Source organism: Vanellus vanellus (assembly GCF_965231255.1).
Source record: "Vanellus vanellus genome assembly, chromosome: 3".
NCBI lineage: Eukaryota > Metazoa > Chordata > Aves > Charadriiformes > Charadriidae > Vanellus > Vanellus vanellus.
The window spans coordinates 128362893-128389360 of record NC_138907.1 but is presented as its reverse complement, the minus strand read 5'-3'; the positions used below and the strand labels follow the sequence as shown (position 1 = coordinate 128389360).

The window sequence follows — 26468 nt, the reverse complement described above, 5'->3', positions numbered from 1 at the left end:
AAAAGGCCAATGGAATCCTGGGCTGCACAGGGAAGAGTGTGGCCAGTAGGTCGTTCTCCCCCTCTACTCTGCACTGGTGAGGCCACAACTGGAATACTGTGTCCAGTTCTGGGCTCCCCAGTTCAAGAGGGACAGGGAACTGCTGGAGCGAGTCCAGTGAAGGGCAACTAAGATGATGGAGGGATCGGAGCATGAGGAAAGGCTGAGAGCGCTGGGACTCTTTAGCCTGGAGAAGAGAAGGCTGAGGGGAGACCTTCTTATGGCGTACAAGTATCTAAAGGGGGGGCTGAAGGAGGATGGAGCCTCTTTTCAGTGGTTCCCAGTGACAGGACGAGGGGCAATGGGCACAAGTTGGAACATGGGAAGCTCTGTTCAAATACACGGGAACACTTCTTTCCGGTTCGGGTGGCAGAGCCCGGGCACAGCTGCCCAGGGAGGGGGGGAGTGCCCTTCTCTGGAGAGTTTCCAGACCCGCCGGGATGCAGTGCTGAGGGATGTGCTCTGGGCAGTCCTGCTGTGGCAGGGGAGTGGGGCTGGGTGATCTCTAGAGGTCCCTTCCAACTCTGAAAATTCCATGATTCCATACCCGAATAAATGCAGAGTTCAACCGCAGCACCGCTGCCTGCAAACACCTTCCGCCCTCGATGCTCCGGTGTTTCGAGGAGCTCTTGGCATCACTTTCGCAACAGGCAGCAGAGCATTTTAAACGAGCATCGCGCGTTGCTCAGCTTTCCCTTGCGCTGCGGTGGAAGCTCTCGATGCTCAGCCTTTCCCGTAACGTCCCCACTCTGCCCCAAAGCCCACCTCAAGGTGGGAACGGTTTCAGGAGCTCCCCAAAACTTCGAGCTCCGCGTTCAAAGCCTTACACAGGGGACAGCGGCAGGGAGAGGAGGGCAGGAGGGGAGGAAGAGGAGGGAGGAAGGCATCCATTCTCACCCGGCTTTGCCAGCCTCGATGGACTGCTGCGAGGACGGTAGCGGCACCTTGTTCATGATGAAGACCATCACCTCAGACTGCTGGTAGGTGGGCAGCGTGCTGGCAAAGGACCCTGCGGGGACAAGAGCGTGCTGGCAGTGTGGGAGGTGCAGCCCACCGCCCCCAGAAGTGCCCAGAGCTGTGGGGGTCTGTCCACCTGCTGGTCTGTCCACACCAAACAGGCTGCCCCCGTAGCCCACAGGCATCGTTACCTTCAGGGTGATTCAAGACCCATCAAAACCCCAGGTGAAAGGTTCTGCATGTGGGTCAGGGACATCCCAAGCCCAACTCCAGGCTGGGCGGGGAATGGGTTGAGAGCAGCCCTGAGGAGAAGGACCTGGGGGTGTTGGTGGATGAGAAGCTCACCAGGAGCCGGCAGCGTGCGCTGGCAGCCCAGCGAGCCCCCGGCATCCCGGGCTGCATCCCCAGCAGCGTGGCCAGCAGGGCCAGGGGGGGCTGTGCCCCTCTGCTGCGCTCTGCTCTGCTCTGCTCTGGGGAGACCCCCCCGCAGTGCTGCCTCCAGCTCGGGGGCCTCAGCACAGGAGAGACATGGAGCTGGTGGAGCGGGGCCAGAGGGGCCCCGGAGATGCTGGGAGGGCTGGAGCCCCTCTGCTGGGAGGACAGGCTGGGAGAGGTGGGGGGGTCAGCCTGGAGAAGAGAAGGCTCCGGGGAGACCTCCGAGCCCCTTCCAGTGCCTAAAGGGGCTCCGGGAGAGCTGGGGAGGGACTCTGGGTCAGGGAGGGGAGCCGTGGCACGAGGGGGAACGGTTTTAAACTGGAAGAGGGGAGATTTAGATGAGATCTGAGGAAGAAGCTTTTCCCTGTGAGTATGGTGAGCCCCTGGCGCAGGGTGCCCCGAGAAGCTGTGGCTGCCCCATCCCTGGAGGTGTTCAAGGCCGGGTTGGACGGGGCTGGGAGCAACCTGGGCTGGGGGGAGGGGGCCCTGCCCAGGGCAGGGGGTGGATTGGATGATCTTTAAGGCCCTTTTCCACCCATACCCTTCTGTGATCCTATGCAAACGCCTCCCAGGTGGGGCAGCCCCAGCCCCAGGCAGGCTGAGGCTGAGAGGTGCCAACCCCTGCCTCTACCCCGCCCTTTTTTGGGGGGGCTGGTGCAACCCCATCCTCAGCGGCTGCAGCAGGCTGACCCCCGCCCTCTTCCCCTCCTCTCCTTCCCTTCCTCGGGGTCTCCCACCCGGGAGGAACACGGCTCTGGCTGCGCACAGCAGCTCTGCCGAGGATGGCCGGGGTTGCAATGCCACCTGCCGATAACCCGCCGCCGCGCTGGCAAACAGATAAATCTCCTTTCCCACCACTGCGTTTAAGATGAGGACCGTTTTGTTTCACCCTGGATAATCCCGCAGACGCTCAAGGCCAAAACCCGCCGCGCAGGGGGTCACCCACCGGCGCAGCCCGCTGCCCGGGTTTGAGCGACACGGGATTAATTTGCCTTTCAGTAATTTTACTTTTCAGTAAGGTCTCTTCTATCGCTTGGGAAAATTGCATTTTTAGAAGACTCCAGTGTCTGAATTTGTGAAAATATTTGCTTTACAGCCGGCTACGGTGTGTGGGTTTCAAGGCTCAGTGTTTTTGAGCTCGCCCGGTGCGGGGATGAGGAGGAGCGAGATCTGAGCACTTGCCCCAAGCTGGGTAACAGGGTTAGTTCATACCACGAACATCACATTGAATATAAATCAGAAATTTTTCTGCAAAGTTCTCTCTCTCCCTTGATGGCTATGACCCTGAGAACTCCTCGCCCCGGTGCCGGAGCCCTGAGCCCTTAAATTCCTCCTGGAGCCGCAGTGCTCGCAGTGTCCCACATTGGCTGTCCCTGCTGGGAGTGCGCAGCTTCTACGGATAGAATGGGCTGAGGGTAATCCTTGTGCATTTTATATCAGTATCGGGATCAATATTGGCTCTTTAGTATTATTAATATTACTCAGCATTGTTCTATTAAACCTGTTTATATCTCAGCCCTCGGGTTTCCTTGTTTTTTTCCCCCGATTCCCCTACCCAGGTGGGGAAGGGGTCATCAGGTGGTAGAATAATTGTCTAAACGACCATAAATTGTCATCTGGAGGACAAGTCTTATGAGGAGCGGCTGAGGGACCAGGGGGTGTTCAGCCTGGAGAAGAGGAGGCTGAGGGGAGACCTTCTCGCTCTCTACAGCACCCTGAAAGGAGGGGGGAGCGAGGGGGGGCTGACCTCTTCTCCTTGGTGACAAGTGACAGGACGAGAGGAAATGGGTTCAAGTTATGTCAGGGAAGGTTTAGATTGGATATTAGCAAACACTTTTTCACTGAAAGGGTTATCAAACATTGGAAGGGGCTGCCCAGGGAGGGGGTGGAGTCGCCATCCCTGGAGGGGTTTAAAAAAAGGGTAGAGGTGGTACTTGGGGACGTGGTTTAGAAGTGGTTGTGTCAGGGCAGGTTAATGGTTGGACTGGATGATCTCAAAGGTCCCTTTCAACCTCAGCGATTCTATGATTCTATGTTGTGGCTTCTTCAAACCGCACCGCCCACGCCGGGCACCGCGGGACACCCCACCTATGGTTTTAATGACGGCCTCCTGGAACATCCTCTCCTCGTGCTCCTTGATGATCTTGGTGCTGACGCCGGCGCCGCAGTCATAGCTCCCCGTCAGCGCGTAGTCGATGCTGAGCCGCAGCTGCCGCAGCAGCGTGTTAAACACCTCCAGCACCGTGGGACCTGCGGGGGCACGAAAGAGGGAGAGATGGTGGAGCATCACCAGAGGAGAGTGGCATTTTTCCCCACGGAGACGGGAGGCCGTTGTTTCCCCCCAGGACAGTGCGGTTTATATCTCCCACCCCCCATAAACAGGTTGAAAAACAGTTTGGCCGCACGCGCAGTGACTTTTAATCCCCACCAGCTCCCCCGAGTCAAAAAACCAGGAGAGAAATTGCCTTCCAGGAGCACCGTCGGCTCAGCGTATTCACCGCAAGCCCCCGAAAATCCCTTTGCCCCCTGCCACGAAGGCGAAGGCAGGCATTGCATCCAGCCCTCCAGGTTTAGGTCACGGGTTTTGCGCCCTGGGGGCACCGAAATGGCACAGAAGAGATTCCCAGCACCTCCAGATGCTCCAGACTGGATCCCCCCCCATCGCCAGCCCATGCCTGAGCACACGCCAGCACTCAGCCCAATCCTCCGGCCCCTCTTCACCGCTCCCGCCCCAAAAAAAGGGGGAAGAGATGGAAGGGAGAGGATAAATCGATCCACTCACCAACAGATCCGGAGGCTGCGATCACCGCCGCCTCCGAGAGGACCTCCACGATGCCCGCGCGCACGGTGGCCGCGCTCTTGCTGTTGGCATCCAGGTGGCCCAGGAGCTGCTGGATCACGAGGTGGGAGTGCTGCGGCTGGAAGGAGAATGTCAGCGTCAGCACCAGCACGGGTGCTGCAGGATCATGAGGCGACGGCCCGTCGCTGTAACCCAGGCGGCTACCGGGGATGAATCCTGCACGCGCACCCCGCGGCACCGAGTCCCTGCCCGGCTGTTTCCAAGACAGCTCCGGATGCAAAAGGAGCAGGAGGCACCTGGAGGAAACCTATTTTACATGACTGAGCAAGAGCTTGGAGCAATCTGCACGGGAAAAAAACGATCTAAAGAGCTGTACACATCTAAGGAAATGGTGACAATTAATCCCGGGGATTTCGGGGAGAAGGGATTTGGTTTTTGCCAGAGTTTCCCAAACACTTCTATACTTCAAAAGGGTCCCGCTGAGTTAGTGCGACCTAACACCTCCAATATGCATTAACAAGATTTTATAAAACCTAGCAGCGCTGTAAAGGGTTTTAGGCAGTTTACAGGATTAAAAACGAGAAACGAGAGCAGGGGGCAGCAAGCTGCGGTTCACCGGGAGGCTTCTCCAAGCAGAGCCGTGGCTTGGCCGAGTCCGAGAGCGAAGCAAACTGCCAAGGGGGCGAAGTGGGGCAGCAGGTCCGGGGAAGGCAGCACGGTGCCCGACGGCACGCCGGGACCCAGGCAAACAGTTTCACTGAGGTCCACATGGAAATAAAAGAAAGGACGGGCCTTTTCCCGTCACTTTGGGGTTTACCTAAACTGCATTTCCATGGCCCCCAGGGAGAAGGGAAGAGCCCAGCAGGGTCTGTCTAAGCATCCCCATGTCTAAGGAGTGGGACGCTGGGCTGTCGCGATGCCCGGTTTGCCTGGGGCACGTTTCACCCCAAAGAGCCCCTCTTTTTTTTTTTTTTTCCTGCAGGGATGGGGTTGATTTCCAGGGCAGCGCTGTGGAAAGAGGCAGCTTGTCACAGGAGCCCCACCGCTTCCTTCGGAGCGTTTCACAGCGCGCCGCTAACCCCTGCGATTCAGCAGGGCTTCGCCTTGCGCTGAGAGCGCGGGAATCGCTCCCGGGGGCTGAGACAGCACCTCCACCGGCAGCAATTTTAAAAGACACGGGGCCGGCACACAGCCAGGCTCGCACCCGTCACCCACTTCCCCGCACCCCGTGCTCATCTCCAGCCCATTTCGGGGCACACTGGGGTGGCCGAGCTCATCGTGAGCGCTTGGACTCAACACCGCTGGGATGCGGCGATGTGATGGCGGCAGTGGCGGTGGCGGCTCTGCCTCAGCGCAGCCGTGGAGGCAGAGACGGGCGCTCCCGGGCACGCACGTGCGTCCCCAACCGGTGCCAGAGTCCCCCCAGCTCCCCACCTGGATCGAGTACATGATGATCCTGAAGCAGCAAGTGGCAAAGATCTTCGGCTCCCAGAGCGAGTGGTTATCCAGGTGGCTGGGAAAGAGATAGGAAAGGAGGGGAAAGTAACTGTCGGTGCCCCGAACCCTGCAGGGGCGCAACGCGGCACCGAGGACAGCCGGGAGCAGCAGGGAGCAAAGGCTCCAGGCGAGGGCAGGGACCCAACCTCCCCTCTTGGGGTGACTTTTCTCAGCGATGGGTATCTATCCCCGTGCCGCCTTCCTCGCTGCATCCAAAAATGAGAGGTCCTCACCTCCAGCACCGTGCCCAGAGGAGCCCGTGCCTTCACCCCAGCTCCGGCTGTTTCCCCGTGCCTCAGTTTCCCTTGTGCCAAAAACGAGGGACGCGTGACTTACATGAGGACAGGTTTGATGGCGTTCTTGATGTTGCCGTACGCCGCTCGGCCCAGCAGCTCCCGCAGACACCTCTCCGCCAGTTCGGTGGGACTCTCCTTCTCCTTCTCGGTGGCTTGCAGCGGGGAGGGGGAGCGGCTGCGAAAGCAGAGGAGGGCGGTGAGAGCGGCGCTGAGTGTGCGGCAGCGCTGGGGGAGAAGAGCCACACAACCCGGCCAGGGAGGGATGGAGGAAAACAGCGCAGCCCATGCCGCAGACGGCCGTGGGCCACCCCTCGCACAGCCCACTGCCACCCCGCAGCAGCCACATGTCACCCCGCCAGGCGGAGGGGGCAGGTCCGTCCCAGCAGAGCCCAGTGATGAAGCACTGCGGGATTTGAGCCAGAGGAGAGAGAAGCACGGTGGCACGGATTCCAGGGGAAGGGGACGTGCCAGGACGGCCTCCCTCGCAGTACCAGGCTGTGCCGGGCAGCAGGGACAGCCCCCGTGTCCCTGGGACGGGGAGGACCATCATGGACAGGGAGGACCATCACGGTGCTCAGTGCTGGAGGGGGAAGGACCTTATCGGTGAGGACGCAGGATGTCATGTCCTCCCAGGGTGGATGGAGCCTCTCGGGGGGAGGAAGAGCAAAGCAGTCACGGCCCAGGACAAGTCACTCTGAACACACACACCCCAGAGGAGATCCATCCCCTTTTTCCACACTCGGGGCAGTCTGGAATCCCACCAGCACCAGGAATGCTTTTATCACTCTGATGCTTCAGTTTACACGGAAAAGGGAAAAGGCAACTGCCCAGGGCTGACACATCCCATCTTCCTTTCTTTCAAAAGGAAAATCCCAGGAGGAGTTAGGGAGGGGATTCTGCCCCTCTACTCCGCTCTGGTGAGACCCCACCTGGAGCACTGTGTCCAGCACTGGAGCCCCCAGCACAGGAGACATGGAGCTGGTGGAGCAAGGCCAGAGGAGGCCCCGGAGATACTGGGAGGGCTGGAGCCCCTCTGCTGGGAGGACAGGCTGGGAGAGGTGGGGGGTCAGCCTGGAGAAGAGAAGGCTCCGGGGAGACCTCCGAGCCCCTTCCAGTGCCTAAAGGGGCTCCAGGAGAGCTGAGGAGGGACTTTTTACAAGGGCATGGGGTGACAGGACGAGGGGGAATGGCTTCAAAGTGGAAGAGGGGAGATTTAGATGAGATATCAGGAAAAAATTTTTCCCTGTGAGGGTGGTGAGCCCCTGGAACAAACTGCCCAGAGAAGCAGTGGCCTTTGCAAACAGCGTGCTTTGACTGCAGGGACAGCACCAAGAGCTCTTTCCTCCAGGGGAGCCACGGTGCCCTGCAGCGGCCGAGGTAGCAATAACCTTCATGGCAGTGGGTGACACAGAATCCCAGCATCCCAGACTGGTGGGGGCTGGAAGGGCCCTCTGGAGCTCCCCCAGTGCCACCCCCTGCCAGAGCAGGGGCACCTCCAGCAGTGGCACAGGACACGTCCAGGCGGGTTTGGAATGGCTCCAGAGGGGGAGACTCCCCCCTCTCTGGGCAGCTGTGCCAGTGCTCTGCCGCCCCCACAGGAGAGAAGGTCCTCCTCAGGTTCAGATGGAACTGCCCATGGTCACGTTTGTGCCCGTTCCCTCTTGTCCTGTCACTGGGCACCACTGAAAAAAGACTGTTCCCATCCCCCCGGCACCCTCCCTTTAAGGATTTATAAGCGTTGATAAGATCCCCCCTCAGTCTTCCCCTCTCCAGACTGAACAGCCCCGAGTCCCTCAGCCTTTCCTCATCAGAAAGACGCTCCGGTCCCCTCATCATCTCCGTAGCCCTTTGCTGGGCCCTCTCTGGCAGTTCCCGGTCCTTCTTAACCCGGGGAGCCCCGAACTGGACACAGTGCTCCAGATGTGGCCTCCCCGGGGCAGAGCAGAGCAGAGGGGGAGGATGACCTCCCTCGCCCTGCTGGCCACACTCTGCTTGATGCCCCCCAGGATGCCATTGGCCTTCTTGGCCACCGGGGCACATTGCTGGCTCGTGGGCATCCTGTTGGCCACCAGGACTCCCAGGTCCCTCTACGCAGAGCTGCTCTCCGGCAGGTCAGCCCCCAACCTGTACTGGTGCACGGGGTAAACACGCAGAGCTCCTGCCACCCATGGCATCCTTCACTGGGTTTCCCCTCCGGACACTTGCCGCATTTTTCACCATCTGCAGGCAAAAAGCAGCCCTGCAAAACCATGCCAAAAGCAGCCCCGGGGTGCAGAAACCGCTGGTGATGCAGGTGGGTCACAGCATCAGCGAGCGCTCACCTTTCGGCTTCCTCCACATGCTGTAAGTTGAAGAGCAGTGAGGGCACGATTTTGTCCATGTGCTGCGGGTCCCAGATGTTGGCTTGGAGCTCATCATTCACCGTCTTCCTCACCACCCCTTGCAGACCTTTAATGCCGGACATCCGGATCCTGGGGAACAAGTTGACACCAAAATGCTACGTATCTATCAAGCATAGCTTATTTTTACATTTATCACAGAATCTCCTAGATTGGAAAAGATCATCCAGTCCAATCATTAACCTCACACCGCCAAGCCCACCACTAAACCATGTCCCTCAGCACTGTATCTACACAACCCTTAAATACCTCCAGGGATGGGGACTCCACCACTATATATATATACACACACATATATATATACACACACATGGGCGATACTGTGCAAGAAGCTGGAGGGAAGGCACTGATTTCTGCAGTGGGTTTCTGGAGGGGTTCAGGCAGGCGATGCCCCAGTTCCCAGCTCCGGGTCTGGCACAGCCCAGGGCGATCCTCCTGCCTCGCATCCCCGAGAGACGTGGCTTCCCGCAGCCCAGCAGATGCCAGCGGGAAAGGCTCTGAACCAGCTAAAATCATGCTGGCAGCAGCAGCCGGCTCCCATCCCTCGCCTTTCCCGGGAGGCCCCCGGGCGAGCAGCAGCCACGCATCTCCACGGCACGCACTACCCCAGATGGAGAGGCGGCACCGGTGAGCCTGGGCTCTCCAAAGGATTTGGTTCGGCCCTGGGAAGTCTCCGTTCTCCGACCGTGGCGTGCATGGAGGGCTTTCCCTCCTATCTTCTGTTCCCAGCAGCTGCAGAGCCGAGCTGCACCCACGGGGATGCTGGATGCTGGGGAAACCCAGGGGATTTTTGACACCTGCGTCCTTTCTGGGTCCAAAGATTCTCATTTTGCTCTAAGTCGATAAAGTCATCAATACAAATTTCCCTACAGAGCAGGAATCCCGGGTCTGAAACCAGCCCCTCTCGTGCCCGAGAAAGACAGCGCGTGCTTATCTGCAGAAACAAACGCATTAAATAACCCGCTCGGAGGTCTCCCTAACACCTTTTGCAGATCTAATTAAGGCAATAATCAGCCCGAGACCCAACTCAGGAGGAAGGAGCTCTGAGCAGCACCAAGGGCCCAGGAAAGCAGAGCGCTCCTTTTTAATTACAGGAGCCGCAGAATTTCTCTCTTCCAGTCTCCGAGGCAATTTAACCAGTGTGACTGGTGCCCTGAAGGGCAAGTGAGAATAACGAGCCTTCTGCATTATTTCCTTCTTAAGGTCAAAGGAGGGGATTCTGCCCCTTTGCTCCGCTCTCATGAGACCCCACCTGGAGTACTGCATCCAGCTCGGGAGTCCCCAACACAAAGGACATGGACCTGCTGGAACGTGTCCAGAGGAGGGCCACAAGGATGATCCGAGGGCTGCAGCACCTCTCCTATGAGGAGAGGCTGAGAGAGTTGGGACTGTTCAGCCTGGAGAAGAGAAGGCTCCGGGGAGACCTTATTGCGGCCTTCCAGTCCCTAAAGGGGCTACAGGAGAACTGGGGAAGGACTTTTTACTGGGGCATGTAGCGATAGGAGGAGGGGGAATGGCTTTAAACTGGAAGAGGGCAGGTTCAGATTGAACATTAGGAAGAAGTTTTTCCCTGTGAGGGTGGTGAGGCACTGGGACAGGTTGCCCAGAGAGGTTGTTGAGGCCCATCCCTGGAGGTGTTCAAGGCCAGGCTGGAGGTGGCCTTGGGCAACCTGGGCTGGTGGGAGGTGTCCCTGCCCATGGCAGGGGGGTTGGAACTCCATGATCTTCAAGGTCCTTTCCAACCTAAATCATTCCATGATTCTATGAAAAAAAAAATACCCATAGGAGTCTGCAGTGTTAAAAGAAGGCCAACCTGGTCCTCGGGGGGGGACGAGCCCCCCACCAGGAAAGGAGACCCTCAGGGGTTGCCCCCCTCCGCAAGGCAACAGGGCCCCTGATACAGCAGCTGCGGGAACAGCACCAACGGGATGTGCCCAAACGCTGCCCAACATCTGCGCTGCCCTTCAAACTGGTCCCCGGTGGCGGTACCCTCCTGCCCAGAGCATCCCCGGGCGAGAGCCACGGGTGCTGTCGGTGCCTCACAGAGCCCCTCCAAGCGCCGGGTTCTTCTTAAATACACCACCGCCAGGCCCGGCCTTGGCAGCAGTAAACAACATTAATCTGTCTGGTTCAGTCGTAATTAATCCCCCCCGGGTACACTTCCCCTCACAACGAAGCACGGCAGTCCTCCGTGCTGTCTAGAGAGACGTAACCGCCTTTAAACGTGGAAAATAACAGAGCAGGCGGCTGCAGGAGGTGGTTTTTGAGTGAGCGTTCATTCTTAGAGCTCGGGGGCCTCTTCCCATCGTCATCATCCTTCCTTTAGGGCCGGGAACACTTCCTCGCCTCCTGCTCCGAGCTCCAGCCACCTGCGGGCCGTGGCCCTGGAGCAAAGCTGAGAAACGCTTAAAGATCACAGAATCATAGAATTGTTTTGGTCGGAAGAGACCTTTAAGATCATCAAATCCAACCATTAACCCAATGCTGCCCAGCCCACCACTAACCCACGTCCCTCAGCACCACGGCTGCCCCTCTGTTAAACCCCTCCAGGGACGGCGACTCCACCACGGCCCTGGGCAGCCTCTGCCAGTGCTTCACAACCCTTTTGGGGAAGAAATTTTTCCTAATCTCCATCCTGAACCTCCCCTGGTGCAACTTGAGGCCGTTCCCTCCTGTCCCATCACGTGTTCCTGGGGAGCAGAGACCACCCCCCCCTCGCTACCCCCTCCTGTCAGGGCGCTGTCGAGAGTGAGAAGGTCTCCCCTCAGCCTCCTCTTCTCCAGGCTAAAGCCTGGGACGGGCGCACTGCAGGTGTTACCTGCTCATATTTTGCCCAAAGAAAAGAAGTCGGAAACCCAAGGGCACGTTTGTCCCTTGTTCTGCCATCGGCCACGGTCAGAGCAAGCGGGGCTGCCCTGTGTATCTCCAACCCGTCCCCAGAAACAGGCGCTTCTGCAGGAAAGGTGGAGGCTGGAGGCACAGGGAAGTTCCCCCCTGGAGCCCTCGGGGCCAGGGACACCCCCCCGTCGCTCACAGCACTCACTTTGTCCGTATGTCCAGGTCGTCGTGGCTGGAGTGGCACATCTCGCTGAAGCGGGAGACGAAGAAGTCGTAGCTGCGGTGATAAGACGGGGTGTCCTCCTCGATGTTGGCGAACTTCACGAACTGGGAGAGGAGAAAGAGGGGGTGAGCCCAGAGGGCATGACAGCAAAATTATTCTTAAAATTCTCCCCCAAAGCGGCAAACTTTTGTGGGCTTCGGCCACGTAACACAGAGCTCTTCCCTACAGCTTCCCGGCTGCACCCAGGAAACGTGGGAACGCGCCATCATATTGTCCCACCAAGCTCCATCAGCACCCAGACCTGGCTGGGGAGGCCACAAACCTCACCGCACGCCCCCGTGGTCCCTGCAAAGGGCAGGTAGAGATGCAACGAGGCTTGGAATTACGCTGCACGCACTAGTAACAGCAGATCAATTTGCCCCCAGCTTCTTTCCATCCTCCCAGACGGCACAAAACCCGGCCAACGTTTCCCAAACGCTGCTGCAGGGGAGAAAACCGCCTTGGAAATACCGGTGGAGAAACCAACCACAAGTGGGTTCTTAACCACATCCCAGATCTCGCCTGCGGCAACCGGCAGCACGAGGTCCCATCGCTCCCGTCCAGCGCGGCCGCGCCAGCAGGCGCCGAGCTTGCCAGAAATGCCAGCTGACCGGCAGATCTGGCTTTTAAGATTTCAGGGAGAGAATTAAGGAGGAAGAAAGGATAAACATGTTTTCAAGCTTTCCTCTGAGTGCCAAAACTTATTCGCGACGAGACGGGAAGAAAGGGCTGGGCAGGAGGGGGGAACCTCAACTCGTCCAATCGTGCTGATAGGGGTAGCTTTAAAAAAAATGAAAAATAAATAAAACCTCAATAGCACAAGAGCTGCCATAAAATCCGAGGCATCGGCTCCCGGCTGGAACATACAGAGCATTCAGTCTGTATCCACCCGGCAGCACCCAGTGCTGCGAACGGACAAGATTTATCCTTGGCCTGGGACGAGCATCCTGCCACCGAGCCCCCGTGCTTCATCCTCCCACCCGGAGCAAGGGTGTAAGCAGCTGCTTGCCAAGATTTTCGGCAGAGAAATCTTTTGGGCTCCTGTGCTGCACCTGCTTCAGCAGGCTGGGGAAGCCGAGGCCATGGGATGAAGGGAGAGGATACTCCCAGTCCAAGCAAGCCCCCAAAACCACCCCAGCACCGCTGGGAAGAGCAACAACACAGTGCCGATGCCAGTGCAGCCCTGTTGCTTACGACACCGTGGCACAAAGCTCTGCAGTGGCACCGCGCAATCCTCCAAGCTTGTCCTGGGCCAAGGCATCAGCACTGCTGGGTTCCTGTTCCAGCTGGGAGGACCCAGCCTACCTCCAAGGGGTTAGCTGTCCACCCAGCATTTCTTAGGGTGCTCAGTACCCTCTGGAGATACCATAGAGTCGTAGAATGGTTTGGGTGGGAAGGGACCTTAAAGATCATCCAGTCTACCCCCCTGCCCTGGGCAGGGCCACCTCCCCCCAGCCGAGGTTGCTCCCAGCCGCGTCCAACCCGGCCTTGAACACCTCCAGGGATGGGGCAGCCACAGCTTCTCTGGGATATTTGTTCCAGTCCCTCACCTCCCTCAGAGTGAAAAATTTCTTCCTAATATTTCATCTAAATGTCCCCTCTTCCAGATTAAAGCCATCACCCCTCATGCTGAGTGGGAGCTCCTTCTTCACCCCAAGCCCGCCCACAGGCTTTTCGCTACTCCACTCTCGTGAGACCCCACTTGGAGTACTGCATCCGGCTCGGGAGTCCCCAACACAAGAAGGACATGGACCTGCTGGAGCGTATCCAGAGGAGAGTCACGAGGATGATCCGAGGGCTGGAGCACCTCTCCTATGAGGAGAGGCTGAAAGAGTTGGGGGGGTTCAGCCTGGAGAAGAGAAGGCTCCAGGGAGATCTTGCGGCCTTCAGGAGAGCTGGGGAAGGACTTTTTACTGGGGCATGTAGGGATAGGAGGATGGGGAATGGCTTTAAACTGGAAGAGGGCAGGTTCAGACTGAACATTAGGAAGAAGTTTTTCCCTGTGAGGGTGGTGAGGCACTGGCACAGGTTGCCCAGAGAGGCTGTTAAGGCCCCATCCCTGGAGGTGTTCAAGGCCAGGCTGGAGGTGGCCGTGGGCAACCTGGGCTGGTGGGAGGTGTCCCTGCCCATGACAGGGGGGGTTGGAACTCGATGATCTTCAAGGTCCTTTCCAACCTAAACCATTCCATGATTCTATGATTCTATGACTTCTTGCATTCTGCGTTTGCCACCATCCAGCCCCGCCAGGAGAGCAGCTGCCACTGGGGTGTGTGGTGTGTCTGTCCCCAAGGCCGGCAAAGCCAACACGGCGTCCCAGCACATCACGCAGGCGCTAATTAGCATGCACCCGCTGCGCCGGGCTATTAATAACATCAGCTGCAAAGACTGGCTCTGCGCAAGCGAAGGAGCCGGCTCAGCACCGCCAGGAGCTGTTAGGGACCGACTCCAACCCATAAACTCCTCTTACTCACCAAAAAAATGCAGGGCTCTTATATAAGGAACCTCTGTACCAGATAATGCACAAAGTGAGGTTTTTTTTAACCTCACGGCAACTCCATGTGCAACCGGAGGCGAGGGCAGGGCGCAGAGTGAGGAGCAGTAACGGGACTCCCGGCAGCAGCCGTCCCAAGCATCCCATGGCCAAGAATTGTCACGAGATAAAAGAGGGAAACGGCTTCTCTGCAGGCAGTGTCTGCACGTACGGACCCCACACCCACATGGAGGATGGCAGCTCGTTTCGTGCCCTCAGGCACCCAAGCAGGACCACTTCATCAGCACTCCTTAGCCTGAAGCTGTTGAGGCCCCGGGGACACCAGGGCCACCAATCCATGCCAGCAGCATGGCTCGATGTCCAGATGGAGACTGGTGACAAGTGATGTCCTTCAGGGGTCCCAGAACTGTTCAATATCTCCATCAATGACATGGACAGTGGCATCAAGGGCACCTGCAGCAGGTCTGCAGATGACATCAAGCTGAGTCGTGCAGTGGCACGCTGGAGGGGAGGGATGGCAACCAGAGGGACCTGGACAGGCTGCAGGTGGATCCCTGTGAACCTCATGCAGTTCAACAAGGCCAAGTGAAAGGTCCTCCACATGGGTCGGGGCAATCCCAAGCACAACTCCAGGCTGGGAGGGGAATGGCTGGAGAGCAGCCCTGAGGAGAAGGCCCTGGGTGTGTTGGTGGATGAGAAGACCAACATGAGCCAGCACGATGCGCTGGCAGCCCAGCGAGCCCCCGGCATCCCGGGCTGCATCCCCAGCAGCGTGGCCAGCAGGGCCAGGGGGGGCTGTGCCCCTCTGCTGCGCTCTGCTCTGCTCTGCTCTGGGGAGACCCCCCCGCAGTGCTGCCTCCAGCTCGGGGGCCTCAGCACAGGAGAGACATGGGGCTGGTGGAGCGGGGCCAGAGGGGGCCCCGGAGATGCTGGGAGGGCTGGAGCCCCTCTGCTGGGAGGACAGGCTGGGAGAGGTGGGGGGGTCAGCCTGGAGAAGAGAAGGCTCCGGGGAGACCTCCGAGCCCCTTCCAGTGCCTAAAGGGGCTCCAGGAGAGCTGGGGAGGGACTCTGGGTCAGGGAGGGGAGCCGTGGCACGAGGGGGAACGGTTTTAAACTGGAAGACGGGAGATTTAGATGAGATCTGAGGAAGAAACTTTTCCCTGTGAGGATGGTGAGCCCCTGGGGCAGGGTGCCCCGAGAAGCTGTGGCTGCCCCATCCCTGGAGGTGTTCAAGGCCGGGTTGGACGGGGCTGGGAGCAACCTGGGCTGGGGGGGGGTGTCCCTGCCCAGGGCAGGGGGGTGGACTGGATGGCCTTTAAAGTCCTTTCCAACCCAAACCGTTCTGTGATTTGGCTCCCTGCCCCGTGAGCAGCTTCCCCAGCTGCAGGGCACAGCGAGCCCTCTCTGCCTCTGTCCTGGGGGAACAGACTTCCCCGCGTGGTGCCGCTACGCCCGGTGACATTGGATATGGCACAGTGTTCACATCTGCCAACAGCTGGAGGCAGCCGCCCTCTCTGCATCCATTTCCAGCCTGCAGCCTCCAGCAGGGCCAGAACTTGTAAAAAGCAGCCAAGAATAGAGAAGAATCAGCCTCAAAGCCGCCTTGCTCTGTCAACGGGATGTTTTTAGGATTCTGTCCTAAAGGACTGTTCCAAGACTTGGCTGTCCCTACGATGGCACTGCATCGTGCAGCAATTACAGGAGAAAGACAAGGAAAGGAAGCATCAAACCTTCAGCGAAAGCGACTCCTTTTCATGAAGGGGCACCGCCTCCCAGCCGAAAAAAAAAAACCAAACCAAAAAACAAAACTGTTCCGCAGCTTCATGCCGTATTTCCAATGAGAAAACAGTTTAAACCATGGAAATGCACCGCTATTTCTGGTGTGGTTTGCAGGGATGCCGGGCTGGGGCAGCTCGGGGCTCCCGTGTTTGAAGCCAACAACCGAACCACGGCTGGGACGAGAAGGGAGAAGCGCGGGGGATACGCCAGGAGTGCAGCTGCCTCGGAGAAGGAAAACAACGGCTGGGGAGGGATAACGCCGCCGCCTATAAATACATCAGCCATAAATACATCAGCAGAGGAACATCAAGGCGGGGGAAGAGCTGCTTAAACAAAAGATCAATGCTGGGTCGAGGGAAAAATAAAATGGGAATGACATCAAGTTGGAAATTAGATGGTTTCTACCCAAAGCGAGGAGGTCGCCCAAGCAGCCTCCTAAGGAGGATGAGAAACCCAAATGGATTTAAGCAGCAGCTCCATATGTTCGCCCCGGGGGATTATAGGATGGGGTTATAGCGATCACGGGGGACGCTGGATTGTCGCTGCCACCTCCAGCGCTGCGGCCGTGGCAGCGGGTCCCCAGGATCAGCCCCTCCGCAGCGCGACACGACACCTCGGCTCCGCGCGAGGAGGGGGACGATGCGCTTCAGGCGAGATTTCACGATTTCACGCCGCGGAGAATGACTCACTTGGAGCAGGTTTCTATAAACAACCTCCTCCCGCCTTTGCCATCAGCTCCTTTATTGTGAAGATTGCTTGAGACAGCACCCTCTAATTAAGCACGAGCCTGAGGCACATTCCTCATTAGCAGATAGAGGAAGAAGTGTCTCATTATCATTACTCACTTTTATAGAAAAGCCCACCAGTTTTCTGGGCTATTTGCCCTCTGAATGCTGCCACGCTTGAGAAGGCAGAAAAAAGCATCACTAAACCTGATCATTCCTGATCCGGACTCCTCATTAAAACACCCGCTACTGATTCCTGAGCGCAGTGACAGCAGCGCTAAGGAAACACCTATGGCTGGTCCGGGACCACCTCACCTCTCCACGGGTGCCTGAACGTGGGAGGTTTGCAGAAAACCCACCGGAGGGCTCCGTCTTGCCTTGACCCAACCTCTGCGTCGAGGGGCAGTTTGCTGAAGTCTCTGCCATGGCACTACAGTGACACCTGTCCCCTCCTCCCCAGCTCCATGCTGGCAGCTCCCATTGAGGTTCAGCTCCATGCCATGTGCTGGTGGTGGCCCCTTCGATGCAGGGCTCTGCTCGGGCACCGAGGACCTCAGGAGTGTCCAAAGAGCAGCCATGGACAGGGAGATGCTGGCCAAGTTGAGCTTTAAAACTCTGCCTTCACCTCAGGTCCCTCTGGACCCTGGGACAACCCCTGTGGGGGGCGACCGGATGGGTGGATGAGGGGAGGGCACTGGATGCTGTCTACCTTTCGACAGGCTTTCAACACCGTCTCCCACATCATCCTCACAGGCAAGCGCAGGAAGTGTGGGTTAGATGAATGGACAGTGGGGTGGACTGAACAGTGGCTGGCAGACAGAGCTCAGAGGGTTGCAGTTACTGGTGGAGAGTCTTGTTGGAGATCAGCAACAAGTGGTGTCCCTCAGGGGTCAGTACTGGGTCCAGACCTGTTCAATATATTCATCAATGACCTGGATGAAGGGACAGAGTGTACCCTCAGCAAGTTTGCTGATGACACAAAACTGGGAGGAGTGGCTGACACGCCAGAAGGCTGTGCCGCCATCCAGCATGACCTGGACAGGCTGGAGAGTTGGGCAGGGAGGAACCTCATGAAATTCAACAAGGGCAAGTGTAGGGTCCTGCACCTGGGGAGGAATAACCCCTGCATCAGTACAGGCTGGGGGCTGACCTGCTGGAGAGCAGCTCTGTGGAAAGGGACCTGGGAGTCCTGGGGGACAACAGGATGACCATGAGGCAGCAATGTGCCCCGGTGGCCAAGAAGGCCAATGGCATCCTGGGGGGCATCAAGCAGAGTGTGGCCAGCAGGGCGAGGGAGGTCATCCCCCCCCTCTGTTCTGCCCCGGTGAGGCCACATCTGGAGCACTGTGTCCGGTTCGGGGCTCCCCAGGTCAAGAAGGACAGGGAACTGCTGGAGAGGGTCCAGCAAAGGGCTACGGAGATGATGAGGGGACTGGAGCGTCTTTCTGATGAGGAAAGGCTGAAGGACTCGGGGCTTTTAGTCTGGAGAAGAGAAGGCTGAGGGGGATCTTATCAACGCTTATCAATCCCCAAAGGGAGGGTGCCGGGGGGATGGGAACAGGCTTTGCTCAGCGGTGCCCAGTGACAGGACAAGAGGGAACGGGCACAAACTTGACCACGGGCAGTTCCATCTCAACCTGAGGAGGGACTTCTCTCCTGTGGGGGTGGCAGAGCACTGGCACAGCTGCCCAGAGAGGGGGGGGAGTCTCCCCCTCTGGAGCCATTCCAAACCCACCTGGACGTGTCCTGTGCCACTGCTGGAGGTGCCCCTGCTCTGGCGGGGGGTGGCACTGGGGGAGCTCCAGAGGGCCCTTCCAGCCCCCACCAGTCTGGGATTCTGCATTTCCCAACCAGCTCAGGGGCTGGGCAAGGGGACATTGCATGGGCTGCACCGCAACATGGGGTTGGTGTCTTAGCAAGAGACCCAGCTGCTCGCCACTGGGACGGATCCAGGCAGCTCCAGCACATCTCAAGGGGTTTGGATAGCAAGTGGCATCTCTACAGTCTCCCATGGAGCTCGGGCCACCTTTGGGCAGAGGGATGCGGGTGCTGCCCAGAGATGCTGCTCCCATCGCAAGGGACTCTCCCGGCAGCGCCTGCAGCACACCCGGGGCTTACGGCAGCATCCCCACACCGAAACACCACGGTAAGCTGCTGTCAGCAGCAGGTTTCAACCGCATCTCCAAGGGCAGTGGATTAATAAGTTTGCTGACGGGCAGCTCGCATCACTTTCCGCCGGGAGCAACCAGCTGTGAGGGAGAAGGTGGTGAGAAAGGTCCCCCTTCAGCCACCCATGTCTCAGCAGAGGCATTTACAACCCCGTGTTGGCTCCCGGTGGAGAAAAGCATCGCGGGACACAGTGCTGCCCCATCTGGGAGGCGTCAGCAGAAATATTCATACCCGACCCTCTCCCCGGCACACACGGCAGAGAATTAAAGCTTAGGGCTTTAATTAAAGCTTAGGCTGGCTGCGCGTTTCCCAGGCAGGCGAGAGAGCATCTACCCAGTCCTGCCTCCCGCCCGTAGGATGACCAGCTCCATCTAAACCCCCTCTTTAAAAAGCAGCAAGGACAGATGCTGCCTGTCCAAGCCAAGCTACGGGGCACTGGCACAGCCCTCGCGAGCCCGGGCGTCAGCTACACCCAGTGTTCCCAGTACAAACCAGCAGAAAGGCCGTGCAGGAGCGGCTTGCTGGCTGCCGGCCAGGATCAGCGGTTTGGATGCCGGGAGAACATCACCTCTGTTCATCCGCTCTTCTCCTTCCCCCTCACATTCTGTCTGTGACTGACACATCCCCAGTCCCACTAAGCCATTTATTGCAAGCGGTGGCTCTGTTTAAGCCAGCCCTTTTCGGAGCACAAAAGCACTCCCCAAATCCATGGGGATCACCTCCTAAGTTGGTCTATTGTCCGAAACTGCTGACAGCTCTCGTGTCCTCGGGCTCGTTTTGGCAAAGCTACACTGAAGAGAGGGAAGGCATGGCAGCAGAGACGGGTCGCAGACAGCCGGCAGCAGCGACGGCGCGTGAGCAGCACAGACTGGGGCTCGGAAACCTCACACATGGCAAGACATATGAGAGGGGCCACCATAAATCCTCCCCTGCAGCTGCTCCCCATCCTTTCCCAATGGGGTTCCCCGCCCTGGCGCTGTGCAGAGACAGGGGGGTGACAGGCAGGGTGGGAGGACAAGGACAGGGTCAGCGGGGTGCTGCCACCTCCCGCTGCGCTGCTACTCACCGAGTTGGTCCCCAGGATCTGCAGATTGGGCTTCTCCGACTCCAGCAGCTTCGCCACCATCTTGAGGAAGCTCTCCACGAAGAGGTTGATGCTCTGGCAGTGACAGGCCATGAGGAGCTGGTCCAGGGCCTCCATGGCAATGCAGACGTACCTGGGAGCAGGCAGAGGTCAGGGTCACTCCCCGGCGGCAGCGGCATGGGCCAGCCCTCCTCCTCCCCTCTCCCAAACCACCTGGGTGCCCACCAGCAAAACGCCAACCTCCTGCCCTGGCCAAGCCAAAGAGACAAAATTTGCACCCAAAATACCCTTAGGGTATTTTTTGATGGAGTTAGCTGCCCCCAGCATCCCTCCTTGGGGGGGTTCAGCCTGGAGAAGAGAAGGTTCTGGGGAGACCTTAGAGCAGCTTTCCAGTAACTGAAGGGGGCCTACAAGGAAGCTGGAGAGGGACATTTTCCAAGGGCATGGAGTGATGGGACGAGGGGGAATGGCTTCAAACTGGAAGAGGGGAGATTGAGATGAGATATTTGGAAGAAATTCTTGGTGGTGAGGCACTGGAACAAACTGCCCCAAGAAGCTGTGGCTGCCCCATCCCTGGAGGTGTTCAAGGCCAGGTTGGACGGGGCTGGGAGCAACCTGGGCTGGGGGGAGGTGTCCCTGCCCAGGGCAGGGGGGGGGACTGGATGATCTTCAAGGTCCCTTCCAACCTAAGCCATTCTGAGACTCTATGATTCTACAATTCAAATATAGCAGCAAGACAGGACACATCCATGACAGGTCCTCAGGCCATGCAGGGGCCTCCCTGAGCACAGCACATCCCTTCACCATCCCTCCCGACCAGGCTGAGCTCCCCAGGAGACCACCCTCTGGCAGTCGGCTTCGCTGCAAGCGCCCACAGCGCATCTTCCGGGCTATTTATTAACCCAGCCACGCGATGCTCCTGCCTCCGAGAGCTGGAAAACCTCACGCCCAGTGATGGATCCCGATTGGGTGCCCCTTATGGAGGTGCCCGGATGCTTATACCGCAATGGCAGCGTTTGCCAGGTGTTGCTTCGCATTCCCAAGATAAATTTGGACCCGTTGTTCGGAGTGGCTCTGGCAAAGCCTGCTCACAGGCTGGTCCTGTGATGCTTTCTGCACCAACAGTGTGTGGTTCCTCACCAACGCGGTGGCTGGAGCCCCTGGATGGGCAGCTCGCACAATGACCACACCGACCTCCAACTGATGGTGCACAAAGCGCAGCGGAGAAGCAAACCCTGACTGCTCTGAGCAGACATATATTCCAGCTGGAGTTGCCCAAAACACAGAAAAAAAACCCCAAATGGTGATTGCACCGGGTCTCACAGCTCCAGCTCTTCCTCCAGGACTTCTGAGGCACCCAAAGACATGACACAGACCCAGTAGCAGGTACTTTACCACCTCCCTTTGACTCCTGCTCTCTGTGCAGCTGTGAATCTTTGTACCATGGCAGCTCACATCAAGCCCAGATATACTCTGCCCCAGTGAGGCCACATCTGGAGCACTGTGTCCAGTTCAGGGCTCCCCGGGTCAAGAAGGACAGGGAACTGCTGGAGAGGGTCCAGCAAAGGGCTACGGAGATGATGAGGGGAATGTAGCGTTTTTCTGACTCAGGGCTTTTCAGTCTGGAGAAGAGAAGGCTGAGGGGGATCTCATAAATGCTTATCAATCCTTAAAGAGAGGGTGCCGGGGGGACGGGAAGAGTCTTTTTCCAGTGGTGCCCAGTGACAGGACAAGGGGGAACGGGCACAAACTTGACCATAGGAGGTTCCATCTCAACCTGAGGAGGACCTTCTCTCCCGTGGGGGCGGCAGAGCACTGGCACAGCTGCCCAGAGAGGGGGGGGGAGTCTCCCCCTCTGCAGCCATTCCAAACCCGCCTGGACGTGTCCTGGGCCACTGCTGGAGGTGTCCCTGCTCTGGCGGGGGGTGGGACTGGGGGAGCTCCAGAGGGCCTTTCCAGCCCTCACCAGTCTGGGATGCTGTGACCTCCTGCCACGGCCGAAAGCAGGAGGTGGCAAGCCCAGACCTCTTGAGATGGAGCACAATCCCTCCTTTAACCTCCATTTTTGGAGACAGCTCCTTGCACAGCCACATTCGCAGCCTGGGTGGCACGCAGCAGCCACCAGCTTGTGCCACAAGAGGGGCAGGGGACAGCCTTGAGCCGCTCATCCGCTTACCATGGGGACATCTGCCCTCTCAGGGAAAAGGAGGTGTCTGATAAACCCTGGTCTTCCAGGTTCTAGCCTGTAAAACACAGTAAGAACCATCTCTTCTCCTGAAGCCCCAGAGCTGTTGAAATCTAGCTCCAGTCTTGAGTAGATTCTCTGGTGTCTTGTAGCACGGTTGAGCTTGCACTGCAGTCTGTCCTTCAGGTACTGTTATGGTTCTTACGAGTCTTGTGAGGAGCGGCTGAGGGCCCTGGGGGTGTTCAGCGTGGAGAAGAGGAGGCTGAGGGGAGACCTTCTCGCTCCCTACAGCTCCCTGAAAGGAGGGGGTAGCGAGGGGGGGGCGGTCTCTGCTCCCCAGGAACAGGCGATGGGACAGGAGTAAATGGCCTCAAGCTGCACCAGGGGAGGTTTAGGATGGATCTTAGGAAAAATGTCTTCCCCGAAAGGGTCGTCAAGCACTGGCAGAGGCTGCCCAGGGCAGTGGTGGAGTCGCCATCCCTGGAGGGGTTTAAAAGACGCGTAGACGTGGTGCTGAGGGACGTGGGTTAGTGGGGGGCTGGGCAGTGCCAGTTAATGGTTGGACTCGAAGATCTTCAAGGTTCCTTCCAACGTAGATGATTCTATGATCCTTCTGTGAAAATACACAGCCAGCTATTCCCGGATCTGTGCGGCTCCCGCCCATCTGTCAAACTGGGTTAAAACTGGCCCAGAGGGAAAAAAGGGATGAAGAAGTGACTGACGACCAGGCTGAAGCATCAAGCTTCTTCCTCGTAGGAAACAAGGCTGAAAGCAACATTTTGTGCCCAATATTATTGCAAGAGCACAGCTGCTTTTCTGGGGACAACCGGACACAGGCCACCAAGAGGGAAAAGGGACACTCGTGGAGTTGTGGAGTTGTCCTACCCCGGCCATCCTCTTACAGATGGTGGGCTGCATCGCTGCGAACTCAAAGAAGAACACTTTCTCCTTTTAGCAATAAAGGTAACAAGAAGATGACAACCGCCGGGCCTGAAACGAAGGCTGCCTTCATCTCGCAGGCAGGAGAGGCAGCCACGCGCTCGGCCAACCCCGACCTACAAACAGAAGGTTGATGCAAACCTATTTCGGGCGTTTCAAAGTTAGACTTTGAAAACTAGCTAGCGCTCCAACCCAATTCTGTGCCTATACGCACAGGCGGTGGAGGGAGGAATATATTCCCCCCCTCCTCCGCCTGCCGCGGCTTGTCATTAGGTGTCAAAAAAAAAAATTTTTGAAAGCCTTTCTTTTCCCAACATAGCAAGTGGAGCCCGTTAACAGCCGCTTAAGCGCGGAACATCAGGCAGAGCTTTGAATGTCCTGTCACTCCCAATGACGGGTGATGCGGATGAGGCTTTGAAGGTTTTCCAACTTTAACACTTCTCAGGCGGGCTGCCGGCTTCTCTTCCCCCGGGGATAAAAGGCAGGCGGAGGTTCCCTCCACGAAGCCGAGACGTGTTTGTCTTTGTTCAGGAGACAACAAGAATCAATCCAGGAGCTATTTCAAAGGGAAGGAGCCCTCCCGTGCTCCCCCAGCGCCTCCAATCAGGGCAGTCAGCTATTCCCAGGCGGGCGCTGCTCCCCTCGCCAGAATCTCCCCTCGCCGAGAGAGTTGGGGCTGTTCAGCCTGGAGGAGAGAAGGCTCCGGGGAGATCTTCTTGCGGCCTTCCAGTCCCTAAAGGGGCCTACAGGAGAGCCGGGGAAGGACATTTTACTGGGGCATGTAGCGATAGGAGGAGGGGGAATGGCTTTAAACTGGAAGAGGGCAGGTTCAGATTGAACATTAGGAAGAAGTTTTTCCCTGTGAGGGTGGTGCGGCACTGGGACAGGTTGCCCAGAGAGGCTGTTGGGGCCCCATCCCTGGAGGTGTTCAAGGCCAGGCTGGAGGTGGCCATGGGCAACCTGGGCTGGTGGGAGGTGTCCCTGCCCATGGCAGGGGGGTTGGAACTCCATGATCTTCAAGTTCCTTTCCAACCTAAACCATTCCATGATTCCATGAAACCCGGCCGAGCCTGGCTGGGAGCCACGCGGGGAGGGGAAGACGAAGGGATGGAGCCCAGCCAGGATCACACAGGTGAGGCGGATGGAGCAAACACAGCAATCCCCATCCAGCCCAACACGTCCCCACCTCTGGGAAAGCGTCAGCGCTCTGCCCCTCATCCTTGTCCCCACTAACGCCACGTCACCGTAGCTCAATAGAGATGTGCACGGGGTGCACACATGGCTTGTCCTCCATAACTCCCAGCAAGCTGCAGCCAGAGCTGCCCTGTTCAGCTTGTTGCCCACACCTAGCCAAACTTCCAGCCGGCTCTGGAAGAGCCACCGTGGGCTTTTCAAGGCCAAGAGGGTGCTACCGGCTCCTGATGATGGCCGGGAGGGGTGATGGCAGTCCTGCTGCTGGGGACAGACACCACAGACACGCACACTCCTCAAGCACAGACAGCACGATGCCAGGGACACGCTACATGGCTCCCAGCTTGCCTGGTCCCTCGCAACTTTGCAAGGATTGCACATCCCCACATGCTCCCATGTCTCCCTTTCGGAGGCAGAATGCGATCAGGTCTCTCTGCAGTGTGCTCACAGGTTCAGGACAGCTTGGAGCATGCAGGAGCTGCGTATCCCACACATCCCACCCCTTGCCTGGGCTCTCTCTGCTGTCTAGTGTCCCATCATACTGGGACCAGTGCTGTTCAACATCTTTGTCGGCGACATGGACAGTGGAATGGAGTGCACCCTCAGCAAGTTTGCCGATGACACCAAGGTGTGTGGTGAGGTAGACACGCTGGAGGGGAGGGATGGCATCCAGAGGGACCTGGACAGGCTGCAGAGGTGGGCCCAAGCCAACCTCAGGCAGTTCAACGAGTCCAAGTGCAGGGTCCTACATCTGGGTCGGGGCAATCCCAAACCCAACTCCAGGCTGGGCGGGGAATGGCTGGAGAGCAGCCCTGAGGAGAAGGCCCTGGGGGTGCTGATTGACGAGAAGCTCAACATGAGCCAGAGTGTGTGATCGCAGCCCAGAAGGCCAACCGTACCCTGGGCTGCATCAGAAGTGTGCCCAGCAGGTCAAGGGAGGGGATTCTGCCCCTCTGCTCCACTCTCGGGAGACCCCACGTGCAGTACTGCATCCAGCTCGGGAGTCCCCAGCAGAAGAAAGACATGGAGCTGGTGGAGCGTGTCCAGAGGAGAGCCACGAGGATGATCCGAGGGCTGGAGCACCTCTCCTATGAGGAGAGGCTGAAAGAGCTGGGGGGTTCAGCCTGGAGAAGAGAAGGCTCTGGGGAGACCTTAGAGCCCCTTCCAGTGCCTAAAGGGGCTCCAGGAGAGCTGGGGAGGGACTTTTTACAAGGGCATGGAGTGATAGGATGAGGGGTGATGGCTTTAAACTGGAAGAGGGGACATTTAGATGAGATATTAGGAAGAATTTTTTTCCCTGTGAGGGTGGTGAGGCACTGGAACAAACTGCCCCAAAAAGCTGTGGCTGCCCCATCCCTGGAGGTGTTCAAGGCCGGGTTGGACGGGGCTGGGAGCAACCTGGGCTGGGGGGAGGTGGCCCTGCCCAGGGCAGGGGGGTGGGACTGGATGGTCTTCAAGGTCCTTTCCCACCCAAATCATTCTGTGATCGTTATGCCAATCACTGGGGTGGCTGAAACAGCCTCCCAGCCCTTACCCATATCGGTGCCGGCTCACGTCTCGGATGAGCCGCTCGGAGAGGTAGGCTCCAATGCGATCCAGCTTCTCCGGGGCAGACAGGGCGTAAAATGTCAGCTTCTCCATGTTGGTCTTCACCAGCCCATCCTGCAAGAGAGCAGCGCAGGTCGTCACCGCCTCGCACCCAGACCCTGCAAACATCTGGAGCATCTCTGCAGCAAACCTTGGCAGAGGTCTGGAGCCCACCAGTCCCGTCCCAGTGCTTCCCCACACCTTGTATACCAGGGAAGGCAAACGAGGACCACATTTAGCCTCAGCTGAGGGCTCTCTCTCAGCCATGGGCGACCCCAGGACAAGCTTCCATAGAGCACCCCACACTGTAAAAACGAGGAGAACCGTTTCCCAGCCCCTAGCAATGCCCCAGCAGCGAGGGGGACAGGGGCAGACAGGGACATCAACCTCTCCAGGCTGCTGAGGCCAAATGACACGAGCTGCTGCCAGCCCCAATCCCCCGCAGCCTGGAAAACTGGGGTGCTTCGCCCTCTCCGCATGGCTTGGCAGCAGCCTCCGCTCTTGTTCAGCCTCCCCGGGTAACCCCAGCCCCACTAACGCCAGCCACGAAGCCCCTCTTCCACGGCCTTCGCATCGCGGCTGTGGAAAGGAGACAAAGAGGCCGGATTCGGGATGCTCCCGGCGCAGCTGGCAGAGCATCCCCCATCACCAGTTTAGCGAGACAGCAAGGAGGGCACCAGCCTCCCCCACATCCTGCAAGCAGAAGCAGCTTTTAAGCTGGAAAGCCAGGCTGAGCCCCCAAGAGATCCCCACTCTTAGAAGCTGCTGTCCTTATCCTGCAAGCAGAAGGACGTT

At 58.2% G+C, this 26468-nt stretch overlaps 1 protein-coding gene across 1 annotated transcript in view; it reads right to left on the bottom strand.

The window, feature by feature from the left end:
* The window catches only part of EFR3B (EFR3 homolog B), a 36217-nt gene extending 10475 nt beyond the window's left edge, over positions 1-25742 (bottom strand). The window contains exons 1-9 of the mRNA XM_082481004.1: positions 25621-25742; positions 19754-19904; positions 11467-11588; positions 8346-8495; positions 6065-6199; positions 5666-5744; positions 4214-4349; positions 3520-3681; positions 937-1048 (exon numbers count right to left, since the gene is read on the bottom strand). Of these exons, the coding sequence (XP_082337130.1) occupies positions 937-1048; positions 3520-3681; positions 4214-4349; positions 5666-5744; positions 6065-6199; positions 8346-8495; positions 11467-11588; positions 19754-19904; positions 25621-25727 (1154 nt within the window). The 5' untranslated portion in view covers positions 25728-25742. The remainder of the gene's footprint in view (positions 1-936; positions 1049-3519; positions 3682-4213; positions 4350-5665; positions 5745-6064; positions 6200-8345; positions 8496-11466; positions 11589-19753; positions 19905-25620) is intronic.
* Positions 25743-26468: the final 726 nt, after the last annotated feature.